Consider the following 19,996-nt stretch of genomic DNA (forward strand, 5'->3'; position numbering starts at 1 on the left):
TCCAGGGATGGGTGACTCCACCACTTCCCTGGGCAGCCTGCTCCAATGCTGGATAATCCTTTGATCCTAATATCCAATCTAAACCTACCTCCTACCTGGCATAACCTGCAGCCATTTCTTCTCATCCATTGCTGAAGATTAAGAAGCATTTGGTCATAAAAAGTTATGAAATCATGTATTACTTCTCTTCCCTCATTTTGCTTAAAGGCAGAGTATTAAGCTGTTAAAATATACTTAGTCTAAAACTTTTTTTGACATTGCTAGGTGTCGTGAAGCCCACTCAGACCCCAACAAAACTGAACATCAATTTAGTTGCACTGTGAAAGCAGAAGAAAGTTATGAGGTATTGTGGACCCTTGCTTTCTTCTCCTTTATGAACTAAATGGGAGCTTTTACTTAAAAGATCTGATCCCTGAGCACTGCTCAGATTTATCTGCAGCAATTTAAAGGGTAATGACTCTAGCTGCCAAAAATTACTCTTACAACAGATGCAATGGAGCTGGCAATGGGTCAGTTCCTCAGCTGCTGTACTTTACTTCCCCACCAGCTATTAATGCACATTGAAATGACCCCCAGGGCTTCTATGCCTGGGTCCCTCAGACTCTCCTCCTACCAGATGCTTGAGTCTCTTCACCATCTCTGGGGCTGCTCCAGGACCTGCTCCAGTGTGCCCATGAGCCTTTGTACTGAGGAGCCCAGAACTGGACACAGCCTCCCCAAAGGGGTCTGACCAGTGATGAATAGAGGGCTCAGAAGGTTTGAACAAGGCTTCTAAACCAGCACCCACGGTAATACTTTAAAGGTTATTTAAAGAGAAAGTATAATTTTTCTTAAAATGGGGCCTAGAGACCTTGCTAATACTTCCATAAGATCCTGTGGAGTTCATTCCCAAGATGGGGTTTAAGTAAATTTTTAATCCACACTTTCTGATTTTTCTTTTGGGGTGCAAGGTTTACAGAAAGCTTCTGTCATTTTTTATTCCCCTAGCACAACACTTCCAGTTTGCTTGTGGGAGGCAGAACCAGCACTGGGCTTGGAACCACACTTTCAACTCTCAGCTATCTTTTAAATAACTTTTATTTAATCAAATGTAGTCTGTTTCTCCAGATCTTTGGTGATGGGTTTTTGGCATGATTGCTTGAACATAAACCCAGCCCAAATTGAGATCAACAGGTCAGCTGAAGAATTTAACACTGATTTTACCTGGTTGAAAAATAATTTTTAAACAATTGTCTATGCAACTCTGAACTGGCAGTTTTCTGAACTTTACTGGCCTTACTAATGCACATACCCCACTGCTTTTAACAATCAAGGCCACTCAGGGAATATTTATTTATCTGTAAGGAAATACAGGAAGATCTGACAGAATTCAACGTGACAGTGCTGCTTTTCCTGGCAAGCTGGATTTGCTGGCTATTGGAGTAGGCAGTTTAGATGAAAACATCTGAAACCCATTAAGTTGGATTTTTGCAATTATTGTATTTTATGTATTTTCTTTCTAGTGAGATGTTAAAGAAGAAAGCAGAAAAATATTAACAATAAATGTTACATTCTCTTTGGATAACAAGAGAGGTCACAAAGAGAACACATACTCCAAGTCACTAGGTATGCAAAAAATTCCAGACATTATTTCATTTCTGCTTTTGCCTGGTGGCAAATAGCCTGATGGAAACCTTAAAGGCCATGGAGAGAGGGTACTTAAAAGCAGGCAGATAAAACTGACATGTTTGTGTACTTAGCCAGCTTAAAGGCTCAAATAAAAATGGTATGTCCCTTACAAGAGGGAAGGTAATACTTCAGCAAACTACAGGTGACTCAGAAAGACAGGGAAGATCAAGCAGTAGGTGTAAGGAATGCAAAACATGCATGGGAAATGCTGGCAGCAGCAAACACTAAGATTAAAATTTCAAGATTACATAGCGTGTGTGTAGCCACACAAGACCACTGTAGCTTTGCAGAGACTGACTATGTCAACATTACAGTTCTAAACATTTCTCATTCTGAGGAAGAAACTGCAGATGTTTGCTGCTCAAATTAGAGATTACCATCCCTCCCTAATAATGTATATGTATGTATGTAACCAAGGAAAACGAGAAAAGGAAAGAAAGGAGCTTAGTCTTTTCTTGGAAATTAGGACTTGGAAATTCAAACAGGAGAGCAGCTATGAAATGTTCTAGTCTTGACATGTTCTCTATAGATAAAAGTAACGATGTGAGAAAATTATGTAGGAAGAGAATGGAACAGGCATAATGGAATGTGTCTTGTCTTGAGTGCCTCATACTTTTTGCCCCAAAACTGTGGGAAATTTGATACCTACACATACTAAATATGGCATTCTCAAATTGGGCCACAGGCAAGTTAAAATTTCATACGATGTTGGTAATAATATTAATAGTAATAATACAGTTAGTATAATAATTAATATTAAATAATTGCAATCATATACGGTATGCTTATAAAGAACATTGCAGATCACTTCAGAAAAGCATTTTCCAGGAAAACTGCAGTTTGAGTTTGCTTCTACCTTTTTTTTGTCTGTGTAAACACAGTCAGGGAGGGGTACATCCAAATGGTTTCATCCCGAACATGGTGCAGTATCAAATGTAAGGGGAAATTTTTATTTCCCATACAAATGCCAGTTGTCCTCCTTGGAAATTCTTTAATGCTAGATCTCAAAACACAGAAATTTTTACCAGTTTAAAGATTCATTCCCTTCCTCTCCATAGAATTACATAAATGACAGCTTTTTATATCAGAGAGGATGTGAAGGGTTAAAAGGTACATGTGCTTATATTTGTTTTCTGTATCTGTCTGCAGGTTATGTTCACATTCCTGAGATGATCCTTCCTCTGGAAATCTTTGATGCTGTCATGTTGGCTGTGATACTTTATTAACAAACCTCAAACACTTGTCTGTGTGTTAAAGAGCTGGTACAAGACCCTACAGCCTTTAGGAGTGTGTCTAATCCTTACTAACACAGGCAGTCTCCTTAAAAATGCACAGTTGAAGACTCCTTGAAAGAAGAGCTCGGACGAGTAGACCCTCCCGCTTCTTTATTAACAGATACTCTGATTAATATCAAATAAATTCAAGTAAAAGGTCAAACAAAAGAGACAGGATGGGATTGATGCCTATTTATAGCTCACTCACCCTAGGAGAGAGCACAAAAAGGGCAGCACTTCTCGTGCTTTACCCCAGCTGTATGTGGAGGTTCCGACACCCACGCCGGGGCTCGGCGGGGGCTTCGGGGCACCGGGTTTTGGCACTGCCGCCCCTTTGGGGAGACTTTTTGGGGCTGGGGAGCGGCTGCGGCAGCGGCTCTGAGAAACCGAAACAACCGGCGCCGCCGCCACAGGCTTTTCACCTGAAGGAAGAGAGCGAGTTTTCCTTCCCTCATCCTGCCCCCTTTTTTCCTCAGCTCGTCACATCTGGGTGGCGTCTCTCACGACCCACATTCGCGCCCCTGGCGCTCTCCAGGGAGCAGCAGCAGGAGGAAGAACGGCAGCGCGCCCGCCCATGCTGGAGGTTTGGGTGGCAGAAGCGACTCACCCGACTCTCCGGGATCGTTGTGGCAGCGACAGGAGCCGGAGCTGGAGCATCCAAACAACCTCCTCTCCCGCACAGCTGCGGTTTTCCTCCGGAGAGTGTCCGCGAACGCGGAGCGCCCGGCTGGGGGCCCGCTGTTCGCATTGGGTTTCTTTGATTCTTAAAACAAACAAACAAACAAACAAACAAACAAACAAAAAAAACTGCCCCCGAAAATCCCAAAAAAAAAAAAAAAGAAAATTTCTTCAGGCAGGGCAGACTTCAGTTACTGAACAGCTGCAGAACTCAACTCTAGTGAGGCCACGTCGGGAGGGCTGTGTCTGGTTCTGGGCTCCTTAGGACAAGAGAGATAAGGAGCTACTGGAGGGGGTCCAGGGGAGGGCCACAAAGATGACGAGGGGTCTGGAGCATCTCTCTTATAGGGAGACTGTGGGAGCCGGGGTCTCTTCAGTCTGGAGAAGACCGAAGGTAATCTCATTACTGCACATAAATATCGCAAAGGTGGTGCCCAGAGGATGGTGCCAGACTCTTTTCAGAAGTGCCCAGGGACAGGAACAGGAGTAATGGCCATAAACTAAAACACTAGAAGTTCCACCTCAGCATGAGGAAGAACTTTATACTGAGGGTGACAGAGCACTGGAACAGGCTGCCCAGGGAGGACTCTCCCTCTCTGGAGACATTCCAGACCCACCTGGACGTGCCACCTGCTCCAGGTGACCCTGCCTTGGCAGGGGGAATGAATCCCACGATCTCCAGAGGCCCCTTCCCTACCAACTCTGTGAACACTGCAATAGTCTGGGACAAGTTATTGCACACAGCCTCCAGGCCGTCCGGCCCACGCGGGCGCTGCAGCGTCCCCGGGGATGAGGGGGACGAGGGGGAGGGCGCGGCTCGGGCTCACCTGCGCTCACCTGCGCTCACCTGGGCGTGCGCAGCCCGCGGCTCCCGCCCCGCGCCGCGGCCCCGCCCGCGCCCGGCCCGCGCAGGCGCTCCGGGGGCTCCGCGCTGTCATGGCGGCAGCGAGCGGCAGCGCCGGCAGGAAGGAGATGGGGCTGACCGGGACGGTGCTGTGAGGTGGCGGCAGCAGGGACGGCGGCAGCAGCAGCAGCGGCGGCTGGAACTTGAGGCGCCTTTGGGCGGGCGGAGTGGCGGCCGGCGCAGCGCAGCCCGCAGCCGGGCAGTGCAGCCGCCTCCCGGCCCCGGAGCCGCGCGTCGAGCAGCCCGCGCCCCCTCCGCAGCCCGCGGTGAGTGCGAACTTGGCGGGGCGCTGCACCTGCCCGGGGCCGTGCCCCAGCAGAGCCGGGGCCGCGGCGGGCAGCAGCCGGGCGGGAAGGAGGAACGTGTTCCCTCTTGGTAAAAAGAAAAGAAAAAAAAAAAAAAGAAAAAAGCAGATGAAACCCTTGAGGTGGGGGCTCGGAGCACGGCGGGTCCGGGAGCGCTTCCGCGGGGAGAGGCGCGAGCGCTCCCAGGGCGGCTCCCGCCGGGCGCGGGGGCTGGGGCCGGGGCGTGCGGGCTGTGGGCAGCGCCTGACGGAGCGCGGGCTGAAACACACCTCGGGCTGTCCTTCAGGGCTGCGAGCACCTGCCCGAGGGCAGCGCTGTGACACACGCCTCCTGCCGAGGAGAGAGCCGCGATTTCGAGGGCGCCTGACACCCTCCCCCGCCGGACGCCACTTTCCTCGGGAACCAGAGCTCAAGGGAAGGAAGCAGAGGCCGCCGCTCACCTTCCCGGCTGGGCAGCTCTTCCCGGGGCGGCGAGCGTGTGGAGCTGGCGCTGGAAGCCGTAGCCTGCGGTGAACTGGCCATGGCGAGTGAAGGCAAACAAGTTGTTCAGCCAACAGGTGATGATGGAGGAGGAGGAGCGGGAAAAGAAGGAAATGCTGCTGAAGGGGGAAGTGTGCTGCAGCCTTTGAATCCAGGAGTCCCCATCCGAGGCATTAAGATGAAATTTGCTGTGCTGACAGGACTGGTGGAAGTTGGTGAAGTGTCCAACAGAGATATAGTCGACACTGTGTTTAACCTGGTAAGTTGATTGTCTGAATGAGGGGAAAAAACAGCATGGGTGTGCAGAAGAATCTGCAGGGGTTTTGATGCTGTTTTTCTGTTAATATGTTTTTATGTGTTTACACTTTCACCATGCTGGATTTCAACCATATTCTTTTTACTTACCTCAAAAGATGGGAAAAAAGCATATGAGCCTCTTTATAGACACTCTTATACTTGAATCAGCTGTAAGCATCCTATTCCTTCATTTTCATCAGAGAAATTGTTGCTTTATATAGAGATGAGAAACATATTGTTATAACATTTAACGTGTACTCAACAAGAAAGTTAAGTGTTAATTTAGTAACTCAAACTGTCATCAACAAACACACACTGTTATAAGTCAAAGCTGTTTTTCAAAGATGTTTACATCCCTTATTGCTTCCTGTTGGCTTGGGCAGGGGCTGAGGGTGTCAGGGAGTAGTTAATTCAAACATGTTTTACATGGTCTGCTTTTTGGAAAGAGCAGAATATGTTTTCAGTGTCCTTTTTTAAATTAATGAATTAGGGACTCAGCTGCTATTTTTTGAATGCTGTGTGGCTGTATCTAATATTTCATAACAGATCTCACTAAAGACTGAGGATACAACTTTTCCTTGTTGAAGCTACAAATTTAATATATACCATTGAACTTTTTGGGCCAGTTGCTTTAAATTGCCTAATTTAAAGCAAGTAGACTAGTAAGTAATGTTACCTTGATGCAGGAGATCAAATATTAGGAGAAAAGCCCTCAAGTTTACGTAGATATTCTGCTATAACTAGAGGTCTTAAAACATCTCTAAAAACAATTGCTGTCCCTCCTTCTTCCTTTGAGTGAGCAGCTCTGACTCTAAAACAATGTGGTTTCTGACAGACCAGGAAGTGAGAGCATTTAATAATTTAAAGCTCAGTAACAAGAAAAGTTGAGGCAGAAGTCATACTGGTTTTTTATGCTGTTTGCATTTCAGTCATTTTAGTTTTGGTATTCTTTGCTACATGCAAGTTTCAGTGGTCCCTAAATATTTGTGTGCAGTGTCTGTTTCATGTTTTTAGGTGTTATCTTCTTGGGTTATGATAAATATTTGTTTTGGAATATTTTTGCATTAACAGTGTAGTGCCCTAGATTGTTTGGATGAAAATCTCAATACAGGGGAATGCCAGTAGTGATGAAAATAAGGTACAGAGCAGAGGTTTCATGGATTCTTCAAGTATGAAGAAGTGATTAAAGGTACTTGGAGTCCACTTGACAATGTCCTGGACTAAACAGAGTGCTCACATATATAGACATGAGGTTCAAAACGAAATTCTGGTGAATAATTTAGAATTTGGGAGACTTGTGTAAGGGGAAATTGTTCATGAACATGTTAAATTTTACTTTGTTTCTAGTGTAGCCTTTTGAGTGGCGTGCTAGAGGTGTATTTTGTGGCAGCAGTGGAAAGAGGTTCAGCAGAATAATTAAAAATGTAAAAGCTCCTTGATTCATTCTGCTCCATTTTGGAGAAAAGAGGACTTCAGCATGATTTAGAGTACACTTGATTTTAGATTAAGAGAATTTGATCTGTGGACTGCATTTTCTTGGATCTTCATTTCCCAGATAGACAGGGGAGAGTTTCTGGCATTGGAAATTTTTGAAACTGTGTTCTTGCTTTTTCTACAAGTGAAACAGCAACCCCAACCTCTCTGAGATGGTTCCTCAACCATTTCAGCACACCTGCCTACCATGTGAGAGGCTAAAGGTCATGCTTGTGCTCACATTGTTTTATTAGCTGTTGGGTGTCATGACACAGCCAACAGTTTGGTAGTAAGGACACTTTACCTAGATATGTGAGAACAAATCCTAATTTTGGAGCAACAGCAAAAACAGTAGGCCCCTTGATTTCTTTGAGACCTAGGGAAACATCAGCTAGTTGGCAAATCAGGTATTTTGGAAGATACTGAAATGCATGAAAGAATCAAACCAGCCAACAAACTCATAATTTTTGTTACAGAAAGCCATTGTTTTCTAGATTAAAAAAAAAAAACAAAAACTGTGAAGCTGACTTTTTGATGTAGCTTTTTGGGATACGAGGGATATGAAGTCTTTCTTCAAAGCAATGCTCATCCATCTGTCACAGAGTTCTGCCTCTGTTAATTTGTTACCTGTGACCATTTTGTCAAGTAATACCTCTGAAATCACACTGACCAGAATTTAAGGTGTGTCAAGTACTGGTTAGCAGTGGTGTACTTGGTTTCCTCTGTGTGGGTGTACAGAAAGTCTGTAACTTTTACGTGAAAAGGTGACCCTTAGCTCTGGCTTTTCTGGTAGTTTGTTTCCCAGTGGCTCTGGGAGTGTGTTTCCGTGGGTGTGTGCAGGTTGAGCAGGGGGTATGGCAATCACACCCTGATCTGCTGTTGCCTGGTGGGGTTAAGCCCTGGATCCCCTCCTGTTTGGTTTCATTCTGTGTGGTGACTCACAGCTGCAGTCACCAGGGATGGGAGCAGAGATCTGCTAGCCTGCTTCTCATGATTTGGAAAAAGGACACCTGCTCTATCTGGGGGTTTATTTGGTCACGAGTTTGAGGCATCTTTAGGCCAGAGTGGAAGAAGGGCTGAGCAAATCTGGGTGGAAAGGGGGCTTAATATATTTATTCTTTCTGGCATAACCACCCTTGAATGTGAAGAGATTAGTTTAAAAACAAGGATGTTAGGTGCCCTAATTTGAACTTCTTGAGAAAACATGTTGCACTTAGTTATGCCCTTCCACCTGCTGTAGCATAAGGAGGTTATCAAGAGAAGACCGAAGTGCTGTCTTGATGTTTCTCATCTTTAAGAGATGATCACATTCTATATGTGAAAGACTCAGGAGGTCAAAAATCTAAAGTGCACAGTAATTGATCTGCTGCTTACTAAAGAAATGTAAGCCTCTGTAGCTCTGATTACTCGAGCAAATAAGTTGTTCACTTCAGCAGTGTTGGATCTTGAAGAGCCACCTCTGACATTTTCTCTGTCCAGCAGTGTAACAAAGTGCTTAATGAGCTCACTTCCAGCATCAAAACTCTACTAGTCTCATTTTGTTGTCTTTGGAAATTCTACTCCTAGAAACATACAAGCTGATCTGCTTTGTTTTGGTCAGTTTCTCAATGAACTCGGCTTCCCAGCCCACGTTGAATATGTCTTTGTGTATTTCAGCACCTCTTAGAAGTGAAGAGGGAAATAGAAGCTTTCAAGAAACTGATTATTCTGTGGACAACTTTGAAAACACATTCTTGTTCAAGTATTAATCTGTTCTGGTACCTTTTTTAGACAGACTAAGCTAAACTATGGATATATATTCCTCATGCATTGTGAATTTTATTTTTAATTGACTGTGGGCTGCAATAACTCCTTTAATTTCCTTTGCATACAAATCAGGTGAATTCCTGTTTGTTACCTCATATTTGCCCCCTTAGTTTATTAAAATAAAAACTCCTCCTGGTTGGAGAAGATGATAGAATGAAAAAATAAATTACTTACAGTGGGATCTGTTGCTAACTTAAAATAGTTCTAAGCCAGTTTTGTTTGAAAAAGCTTTAGTGCTTTGAACTGTTTTATTGATTATGGTATAGATTGTTACTTGATTTGGCTCAATTTTTTCCCCTCAGTCTGTGATGCAAAGACTTTTTTTTTTAATTTCTCTTTGGTGAAGATAATGTGCAGTTGCTTCTGATTCTATTCATGGATTATGAGATTCTCACCAAGAGTGACAAAGTGCAAATGAGAAAGAAACACAAGTTTTTATCACCTTTGGAGGAAAAATAATGGGATCTGAGGAGCAGAGGCTTAAATTGCTGTGTAAATTTAATTTGTCAGCTCTTTCACTTCTGCCAGACAAACTAAAACCACAAACAAAAAATCAAACTAACTTAAAAAAATTCTTACAGATAATTTTCCTGCTGATACATCATGTTTCTAATTTGGATGGTTTGGGCACACTAATGCAACTAGAACCCTGTAACTCATAATGGTTTTAATGAAGTCTGAATTCCCCTTTTCTCATCTCTTGTTGCAGACTTATTTTGCGTGTATCACGTTGTAGAAACCCCACAAAGTTAATGCTGATAGAATTAAATGTATTGCAGTGGTAAAAATCTACCATATATGTCTATAACAATGCATTCCTTTCATTATGTTACTGTATGTTTTTAGAGACTTTATTTTCTAGATAAACTTATCAATGCTGATGACAAGTGAGAGTAACCAAGTAGTTCCTAGAATATCACTGAATGTTGTGTGTTTCCTAGTAGATGCAGTCTTCCTTAGCAGCTTCCCAGTAAATTCACCTCTGGCTACAATTATCCTAGTTCAGTCACTTCTGTCCACTTAAAGTGCAGATGATAGGTAAGTCCCTGGCTTTAGCTGGGTCAGGCTTGTAGGGTTTTTTTAAAAAATCATAGTAAATGCAACAGTCAGCTGTGTTAGAGGTCACACATGATTTTACTTATTGAAGTGATGCATATTGGGGTTTTTTCAGGTGTTGATGCAACTTGGACATTACTTTGTACTTAGCGGAAATATTACTCTATGTAGTATATGCAGGAACTGAGGGAAATTTTGTGGTTGGCTGAGAAAGATGTGGAATGTAGTGAGGTGGTAATAGCAGTCTTTAATTAGGCATGCAACAATGTAGAAGAAAATTGTGTAGGCTCTGAAGAGGAGCTGGTTTGTACTTTGGCTGTAATATCAACTCACTTCTGTAACTGCAACTTAAAGCACAATGTAGGACAACAAAATATTGAGGACAAAATTTCAAAGACTGCATGGGAAAGTGTTCAGTTTTGTTTACTCCTCTGCTAAGTTGCCAGACTTTTATAGCTTTGTGTGTCCAAAATGAGATTTCAAGTGCCTCTGAAAGCCTGGAACATGCTTTGTGTTTTACAGCAGTGTTGGCATCCTTTACTGACATTAATAGACTCTGTACAAACATAAAGCCAAAAAAGCAAAACTGAGCTGTGCATTTATTTATATCTTGTCTCAATAATGCAAAATTTATTGACAATTTTTAATTAGCAGTTTGTTCTACAAGGAAGCCTGGTCAAAATGTGTTTATAGCATGGCTTAGAACTCCCCTTTAGAGGGGAACACATCAGTTCAATGACAGATTTTTCTAGGTGGTGTCTGGTAACAGAGGAGAGGGAATCAGGTTTCCATTGCAGTTGCTTTGCTGTCTCTGAGTAGGGTTTTTTGCTGCTTCTGCCAGACAGTCCTGGGCTAGATGGACCATGGGCCTGACCCAGCAGTGCAGAGAGCACAGAAACCTAGGGGCCATATGGACTGGCTCAGGAAAAGCATCTGCAGATTAGGGAATAGAATGAAATTAGTCAAAAGCATCAGGGAAGCAGGTGGATGGCATGTCAAGGTTGCCACAAAGGCTGGATATTGCAGAGTGATACAAAAATGGATATTGATAATGCATGTTGAATCAGCACACGTTGATTCACTCCTCCAGTAGTCTCTTTGAAAACGCGTGTGAGTGAAGAGAAGGCTTTTGAAGTTGCTGTATTGGCTGAACACTGGAGGTTGAGGAAAATCAAAGATGAAGTATTTGCTCAATTCTTTTTCGAGGTAGTGTTGGTTTGGTACAGTGTTCAGTACCCTTTGGTTAGTCAGGTGCACATTCAAATGCTGAAGTTTGCTGAGAAATCCCTGTCTTCTGAAAATCATCAAACCTGATATTTTTTTTGGCATGTGTTATGGATTGAAGTCTGATGAAAGATAAAAATTAGCTTTGTCTGTGGTTTCATTGACTATCTGTATATTTACTTTACCACCTCTTGGTGAACCTGCTCTCATTCTGAGCTGTCACTTGATGCGTTGCTCTGACCTTTTATTTTTTGCTAGATAAGTTGGCAGCTTAAAGCACTGATAGCTTCTGTCTTCATGCAGTCATCAAGTTCTTTATGAGCCTTAAGGAGAAGCTTTAATCCATTGCACAGATGAAGTAAGCTCTGCCGTTTAGTCACTGGAATGTGAAATAGCTTCTTGCTACCTTTGGTGTTTCTGTCTTTGTCTGTCCTCTTTAAAAAATCTATTTTGTCAAATTCAGTCTTGCATGCATTAAATTTATGCATATCTTTTTAAAAAACTTCTATTTATTTTAAATGGGTCAGTCTGCCAGAAAGTTTTTATTCATAATCACTAATTACAGTTAGCTAACTTTCTGCTGTTCAAGTGTCTTCCCCAGCCCCTGGAGGCCTTGCTGGCCTCTTCACAGCGTTTTGCATAATGGTTTTTGGTATTAGCTTGACCTAATTACTAATGTCCTAATTTAGATTATGTTTCTGCTTTAACTAATTCTGGATTTTTCTGGTGAACTCGATATCAGGCTAGATCATGTTACTGTCCATCCAAAAGCTAGTTTGGCCATTTTTATTTGACTCTGGGAAACCCTCAAGCTTTGTGAGCTTTGGCCGTTTGCCAGGAGGCTGAGGGCTCCATGAATATGGTAAAACAGGATACTATTGCCACCTGCTTTGTGAGTGCTCTGCCTGGCCAGTGGAGACTGCAGTTTCCAGCGTGCAGCACTCTGTGCTTAGGGCAGATAGCAATCGAGATGCATCCTTGCACAACTGCTGTAATCAAACGCACCAAATGATTATACTGCAGGAGTTGCAATAGTACCTTTGCCTGAGCCGCTGGGGGCTTTGTGCTGACACTGGGAGCCTGGAATAATTTGTGAAGAGCTTGTGTTGCCACAGTGCTTTAGATTCCAGAGCTTCACAAATAGGCATAAGTAGTTTCTAAATAGAAACTAATTTGAGGAGAAGAAAAATCTAATGCCTTCTGTTGCACTGGATTCCCCTAGTAGTAACTGGGGAGCTGGGAGCAGCCCAGGCATGATTTTCTTGTTAATAGCTGCCTTGAGAAGATATTTAAATGAGAATTGCTAGTGGGAATAGGATGTGCTCTGTTGCCTCCTGTAAATGTTCCATGAGTTTGAGCTGCAAATCTCTTTACTGCAGCCTGCAAATGAATAGTTTTGTTGATGTTTCTGTGTTCTGCATATATGTTGGAAAAAAATCTGTATGCATCAATGCAGAAAATTCAGATTATTTTTTTGTGTGACTGAAAAGCTGGAATTGAATTGTTCAGGCAAAACCTCTTCTCCTTTGTTGATGCAACTGAAGAAATCAAGACCTGAAGAGCTTCTGGGTTATGTTTCTATTGCAGTTTGAAGTCAAAACCAGAGTAATGGTGTAGGACTCATCTGTTCTATGAAAGTGTGTTTTGTGTGTGTCAGCATTTCCCCTTTTTCCATCAGCAGTTGTCTGAGGTGTGGACAGAAATTACTGAGATAAATTCACTAAATGGAGCCTATTCTATTTGCTCCACTTAGATACTCCAAATTTCTCGGTTTGTCCTGGACTAGCCCTGTAAAACAGTAACTGTAAGAATGCATGGGGTGACCTGTAGCTTATTTATTCTCTCTTTGGGAAGTCCTGAAATACAAGAGACACCAGGAGGCAGCAGGTAAGATGGTAACTGCAGCAGGAGGGCAATTTCTGTAATAGAAGACCAGCAAGAAGAGAACCAGTAGCATTTCACAGTACACTGGGAAATGTGTGGGTATGAAGTCCAGGATGCTGAATGTTTGCATGGTAAACCCTCACAAAGTGGTTCCTTTATCAAACTGTGTATGTTTGGGTGGGAATTGTACTGGCTGCTTTCCCACATGTGATTCTGGTGGGGGTAGGTAAGGAGTGAGATAAACTCTGTTGCTGTAGAACTGCTGAATAAAGGCTTTGCAGATCCTGCAACTTTTAAGTTTTAGTAATCTGTTATTAGAGAAGCTTCTAAATTATGCTGTTTGCACTTCCTGGGGTTAAAACAGTATTCCTAAAGACAATTGTTTTGTGTGTGATTATTAATGATCCAGGTGGACCTTGGAATCAATCAGTGCTTAAGAAAACCAACCAAAAACCACCATCACCAAAAAAAACCACTCAAAAACCAAAACCACAATTCCCTCCCCCCAAAAACCCCAAACCAACCTGAAAAACAGCACACTTTCCCTGCCCCCCTGCCCATCAAACCAAACCCAAAAGCTTTTTATGTGGAATCATAGACTTCAGTTACAAAATATGGCCAGTGATAAAGAAGTAGAATTGCTGATGAGCCTTATAACAATGCCATTGAGGGGAGGATAAGAACCAAATGACTAATGTTGTGAATGGTGCATGACTGTTAAATAAACAAATGGAAACTATTAGTCCAGTCAGCATCTGCCTCCTGCTAATGTTTTTGTTGAAACTAAGCATGTGATTTGTCTCTAGTTGTGGTTGTGAACTTGATTGAAAAGAACTTGCAAGCTTTTTTTTCCTCCCTATATAATGGAAGCTTACTTATACTGTAGGATTTGCTTCCAGGATGTAATTTAGGTGCCCTAATGCCTGGCTTTGAGGTATCCTTTATGGAGTATAAAACTGAGTAACTGTAATTGCATTTTTAGAATGTATTTTGAACCATCAAACATGAGATGGGGAGATGTGTGTTTTAAATATATTGCTGCTGTTATAGAATAGGAGAACACCTGAGATGCTGGGAATGGATATTTCAATTGGAGTTGCAGAAGATTATCTGTCCAATTTGTAATCTATAGCTAAAGGCCACCTTCTGAAGCTATGATGTCTTTATCACTTCAAATGTCCTTGTTTTAAACGGAGTAGCAGTGGTGCTCAACTGAACAGTAAAGTGCAGTGAAAAGAGTTCTCAGGATCAGAAAGTGTACCAGTGGTTTCCCATCTCTATATAAATTAGTAAATGCTTATGAGGAAATTATTGCCATGTTTCCTTGCCCATTTCTACCTTAAAAGTAAGGTCCCAGTCTTGTGCCACCCTAGTTTATCCACTGTCTAACCTCACACCAGGACATTGCTTTGTCCTTTCTGTACCCCCTTGCCTCCTCTTCCATGACCTGGCACCTGCTGCCTTCACCCCTGGCTGCAGAAATGAGTCTGAGCACTCACTGGAATCTGTAGCTGGCTGGGAATCTGTGAATGCCACTGTGTGCTGCAGTTGCTGTGGATCAGCTGATTGGCAGGAGCATTGCCTTGGGGACATGTTTCTTCCATGACTCATCTGAGACCTGGTGCTGAAGACTTGTGCCCTTCCTGTGTACTGCTTTTAAAGAGGAATCTATATGGCTCTTTGGGAGTTTTGCTGATTTGGTAAAGTCTCACCTCTGCAGGAAGTGAAAACCACCCTGATTTCTCCCCTTAGCAGGAGGGGATTCAAATTGCCGTTTGTCAGGATTGAGGATGCTGTGAAAGACTTGTAAAGGAGCACTTGTAACACCTCTAATGCAAAGACTAGGCTCATACACAGCAAAAAATGCCAGATTAATGAGTATGGGGGAGAAGGCACAGAAAGAAACAAATGTCAGACCTTGTGGTTAAGATGTTTGAATAAGGTTTTCTAGTCACTCATACATGACAGGGAAGGTTTGGAGCTGGAAGACAGTGAATTTCTTGCCTGCATGTTAGGACTTTTTACTAAAGATTTCTTTGTAATGTACCAAATCCTGACTTGATTCCTGGAAAGTGCATTATTTTCAGGTGAAGGGCTTTGTCCAGTGACTGAGATATCACTAGAGTTGTTTAGACATATTTCAAAAAGATAGAATTTAGATGGCAGAAACTTGGGTTTCCTGCTTCATGATGGTGTAATTTTTCAGGTAAGCGATATCCCCGTTTCCAACTGGATCATGAAAAAAAGTCATATAACACTTCTTGATACAAGTTAGTGTAGTGTATTGTCTGCCCCCTCCTCCAAAAAAAAGGCATGTGGTGAAAATAATTTTCACATTGTCAGATGATGTAGATCACTGTAACAAGTGAACCTGTCAGTTCAGGCTTACCCTCAACTGGGTTTTGTGTGTGCAGATTGAGAAACCTGGAGTACTGGATACAAAGTGGAAATGGGGGAAAAAACACTGAAATTTTATTTGAGTACTGAGCTGTTGTCTTTGTTGCTGTTCTTTAAAGATGGATGTGTCTGTAGGGATTCATTAACTAGGTATGCAAGGAGTAGTTGGGAGTCTCTTTCATTCTAGACGTATGAATAGAAGTTTAGAGGAGCAACCAAGCTGCCCAAAGAAATCATCATAAAATAACATCACACAGTTTAGTTTAATCACTGTAATTGTGTTGTTATAAAACTTGATTATAAACTATTTGTTTCGAATTCAAGCTTCTGGATTCAAATCCTGACTATCTAAATATCACGATCTTGTCACCATCTGTCCTCTTCGGAAAGTTGTGGCAGACTAGTGAAGTTAGCAGTGACTGGAAAAGGGAAAGCATAACTCCCAGTGTTAAAAGAGGGGGGGAAAAAAGGGAAGAACCCAGGAGATTCCAGGTGGTTCAGTTCCACCTCTGTGCCTTACACAATCATGGGACTGATACTCCTGGAAATTGTGCTGTGGCACATAGTAAATAAGAAGATGATTGGTGAGAGCCAGCAAGGTGTCACTAAGGGCAAATCAAAGGGCCTGACAAATTTGGTTGCCTTCACTGATGGGGTTGCAGCACTGGTGGATGAGAGAAGAACAACTGATGTCATCTCTCTGGACTTGTGCAAAGCATTTGGCACAACATTCTTGTCTATAAACTGGAGAGGCGTGAATTTGATGGATGGGCCACTCACAGGATTACAAATTGCCCAGAGAAGTTGTGGGTGCCCCACCCCTGGAAGTGTTCAAGGTCAGGTTGGATGGGGCTTTGAGCAGCCTGGTCTTGTGGAAGGTGTCCCTGCCCATGGCAGAGGGGATAGAACAAAATAATCTTTCCCACCCAAACCTTTTGGTGATTTTGTAATTCTTTGTTCATCTCTATGGGAAAACCCACTTTCAAGTAGACAAGAGTGCCAGAAATTTAAGCTTAATTTACATGTGGTGGCACAGGAGGGAGAGTAATTTCAGAGGCTTTTGGCTTGTGCCATCTCTGCCACGTATTGTTTAGTGTCTGTGTTTTCGTTTGCTCTGTAGTGTGACACTATCCTGTAGCTATTGCTGACATGTGGGGTTTAATGAATGTTACATGCCTCATTCCTGCACTTGTAGCTGAATTCCAGTATCATCCTGAAAAGGATATTACTGTGTATTTCAGCATAGTGATGCTTCATATTACAATGGGACTGGTCAGACAGAGGCTTAGTTACCATTTTGCACCATGCATGATACCTACTGTGCAGAATAGCTCTTTAGCTCTGAAATACACTTACAGTGTGTCTTCTGTGGGTTGGCAGTGCATTTGAGTTCTGTAGTACTGAGTGATCTTGATGCTTCAATTTCCAGTTAGGAAGGAGGTGAACAGCTTTAAATGCTCATTTATAGTAATTTTCCAGCTGGTTGTTCAACTTCTCAGCTTCTAAGAGTCAGCTTTAATATTTCCTATAGCTCTATTGCTCACATATATGAGGCTAGGGTTATAGTTAGAATTGTGTTTCTCAACTCTTAAGGAGTTTTGTTTACCAAGGATCCTTCTAAATGGGTTTGTTTGCCTGTGACCTTACCGTGCAAATTGGAAAGAATGCTTGAATGCACATATGGATTCTTGAAACAGGTATTGATCATTATAACAATGGGATCGATGCAGAGTAAAGGATTTCTCAGTAATTGTATGTGCAAATTTCTATGTTAAAAGGTGCCTGAACCTCAGTCTTAATATTCAGAATTTTGAAGGCAAAGATGCCTTTGTTTAGGAGGGTTAATAATTTGCCCAAGAGGAATTATTGCCCATTTTGAGCCTGCATGCTAATTCTCTCTGGTTAAATTAACCATGGTGTCAAAGAAAACAGAATAATCAAATGTATGGATAGCAACTATAATTATATTAGTTATGTGTGACATAGTTGTGATCTCTGTAAGGCATTTCTGTGTTCTGATGCTGTGACCCAGTAAGGTATTTATAGAGTCAGATGTATACTGTAAAAGATGTTGAGATAATTGAGAAGTTGCTCTGAAGAGTCAGTGGTTCATACCTTAAGATTGCTCAGTGTCTTCTGTTTTAAGCAATCTTCAAGGATTTTCTCAGAAGTTCTACCCTTTTTTTGCAGGCACTATGTGATACTGTGCTCTAGAGACGTGTGGGTTCAGCCTTTGGTCACAAAACAACAGATCTTCTAACACACACTCTCGCTGCACAGAGTGTACTGAAAGCAGGCAGGTTAGATTAGATGCCAAGAAGAATGTCTTTACTCAGTGGGTGGTGAGGCACTGGCACAGGCTGCCCAGAGAGGTTGTGGGTGCCCCACTGCTGGGAGTGTTCAAGGCCAGGTTGGATGGGGCCCTGAGCAACTTGATCTAGTGGGTGGCATCCCTGTGCACAGTGGGGAGTTTGGAGCTAGGTGCTGTTTATGGCCCCTCCCAGCTCAAACTGTTCTGCGATTCTGTGCTTTCAAAGCAGCAGCAAATGTGTGCTTTCTGCTGGGTGCAGTCAGGCTTATCAGGGAAGTTGAGTTGGAGCCTAGAAAAGGAGGATGGTTGTGTTGGGCTTCCCACTGCTTGGCCCAGCTATTCTTCCTCCTTGATAATCAAGGAGTATTGAGTCTCAGTACCTGGCTCTAGAGCTGCCTTGTTATGCTTGTTGCATTGTGTTGTTATGTGAAATGTGAATTCCTTTTGCATTTACAAGGCAGAAAGGAAAAATTTGTTCTGTTTGTTGTAACTCAGAATGTGACTTTTCCAATAAATAGCCACACAAATTTTACTGACTGGAATGAAATACTGCAGTTTCAGCAGCACCCATTGTTCTTCTACTTTGTATACACATAATTGGTTCTGTTTCATCTGCAAATTCTGTTGTAAGGCAGCTGGGAGGCCGAAGCTGGGTTCTCATTCTGAAGGTGTAACAAGCTATCCTTCTTTGAAGGGCTGATTTTCTCTTCTAATCTCCCCATGTTTTAAACAGGTGGGCTGATTCTGTGATTATCTGTCAATACATATCAGGATATACTGCAAGATTTCACTGCTGTTAGCTCAAGTCATGAAACATCTTCTGAGGGGTACTTGCTATGTGTAGGTTGCCATTTAGTTACTTGTTTTCCAAATCATGAGATGGCCTATATGGCAAAAAGTAAAAACCTGTTTAAAAACGAGAAAGTAAAAAGTGAAATTGTCAAATGAGAACTAGAAATTGGGAAACTGTGAAGTGAGCTAAACTTTATTGTTCTAAGACAATGTGGGTGTCTATTAATCACTTTGTGAACACCATAAGAGCAATATTCCTGAAAAGCCACTTTATCAGTAAGATATTGCTGTGCTAATTCTGTTGTTGCCTAATATTGGAAAAAAAAAAAGGAGGTGGGAAGTCTAGTTTTTAAAGCATGTAATTTGTGATATGGGTATTTTTTTAGCTGTTTTAACATGTTATAACTGTGACTGAAGCTCTTCAGAAAGTAATGACCTAAAACCTGAAATGAGTTTATGGAGGTTGAAGCTCTAGCAAGGATCGTATCACTACAGCTTGGCAGTGGAGTATGAAGCTGTGTTGTTTAGGAGTTCTGTCTTGCTGTGGTTGTGACCTGTCCCATAACAGTGATTGTCACTGAAGAAAATTTGTAAACACTCGAGTCCTCTGGTAGACTTGGGGGTGAGGAGCTACTTTTTTTTTTTTTTTAAATCTATTGGGAAAATGACAAACTTTTGTGTTTTGTTGAAACACTCTCTTTGTCCCAAAAGTTAGCCTACTGCTAACTGCAGTGAGAAACTAGAGGACTTCATCATCTTTGTGTTGAGAATCTTATTGCCAATCACTACTTTACATAGTGCTTAGTTATGCAAAGGGAACTGAACACAAAAGCTGTTCTTGGTGACTGACAGTGCAGTGAGAGGCTTGTTCCTGTAAAGGCAGGAGACAGGCTGAGTTGTGCAAACAAGTTCCTAAAGTAGGGTGTCCTAAAACCTAAAGTCATGCTAGAACTCGTGTGATACTTGCTTGAAACCAAACCCAAATAATAGTAGTTGTGTGAATGCAAAATGCTTCTTTTATTTTTCTTTGAAGTGAAGAACAACACATATCAGGAAGAGTAATAGTTACTGTTTGTATTAACATGTATTGGCAGAAATAATTGCTCTTTGTATTGAAAAAATAATTACCAAAGAAAGTATACAAATACTGAAGTAGTCCTGTTTGCTAGTGCTAAAAGTGATGCTGGGAATTGTTTTTCTATTTTATCTGCTCATTCTCTGGAGTGTGCATTCTAAAGAAGCAGCTTCAAATGGAGGAAGAAGTGAAAATTCTCAGGTTTTCAAATGTGAAGTCAGAAATGTGTAACTGTTAGCAGCTAAAGTTTGGAGTTCCTGTAGGTCATGTGAAGCAGATGCATTGTGGACAGATCTTTAGGTTGCCTAGTTTTGTGCAGCAAATGCCAGGTGTGAAGGATGATCTCTGAGGAAGGACAGATGTGTTATAATT

The 19,996-nt window shown here is 42.3% G+C and overlaps 1 protein-coding gene and 1 long non-coding RNA gene across 3 annotated transcripts in view; both read left to right on the forward strand.

Annotated features, from left to right (window-relative positions):
- The first annotated feature begins 1,173 nt into the window (after positions 1 to 1,173).
- LOC136555932 (uncharacterized) lies at positions 1,174 to 3,112 on the forward strand. The gene is made up of 2 exons (XR_010783561.1): positions 1,174 to 1,605; positions 2,818 to 3,112. It is a non-coding gene; the product is annotated as an uncharacterized lncRNA (long non-coding RNA).
- Positions 3,113 to 5,333: 2,221 nt separating this feature from the next.
- Positions 5,334 to 19,996, forward strand: part of LRBA (LPS responsive beige-like anchor protein) — a 367,997-nt gene continuing 353,334 nt past the window's right edge. For both annotated transcript variants that reach the window (XM_066547964.1, XM_066547965.1), the window contains exon 1: positions 5,334 to 5,568. In XM_066547964.1, coding sequence (XP_066404061.1) covers positions 5,350 to 5,568 — 219 coding nt within the window. In that variant the 5' untranslated portion in view covers positions 5,334 to 5,349. The remainder of the gene's footprint in view (positions 5,569 to 19,996) is intronic.

Source organism: Molothrus aeneus, chromosome 4 (genome assembly GCF_037042795.1).
Source record: "Molothrus aeneus isolate 106 chromosome 4, BPBGC_Maene_1.0, whole genome shotgun sequence".
NCBI classification, from domain to species: Eukaryota; Metazoa; Chordata; class Aves; order Passeriformes; family Icteridae; genus Molothrus; species Molothrus aeneus.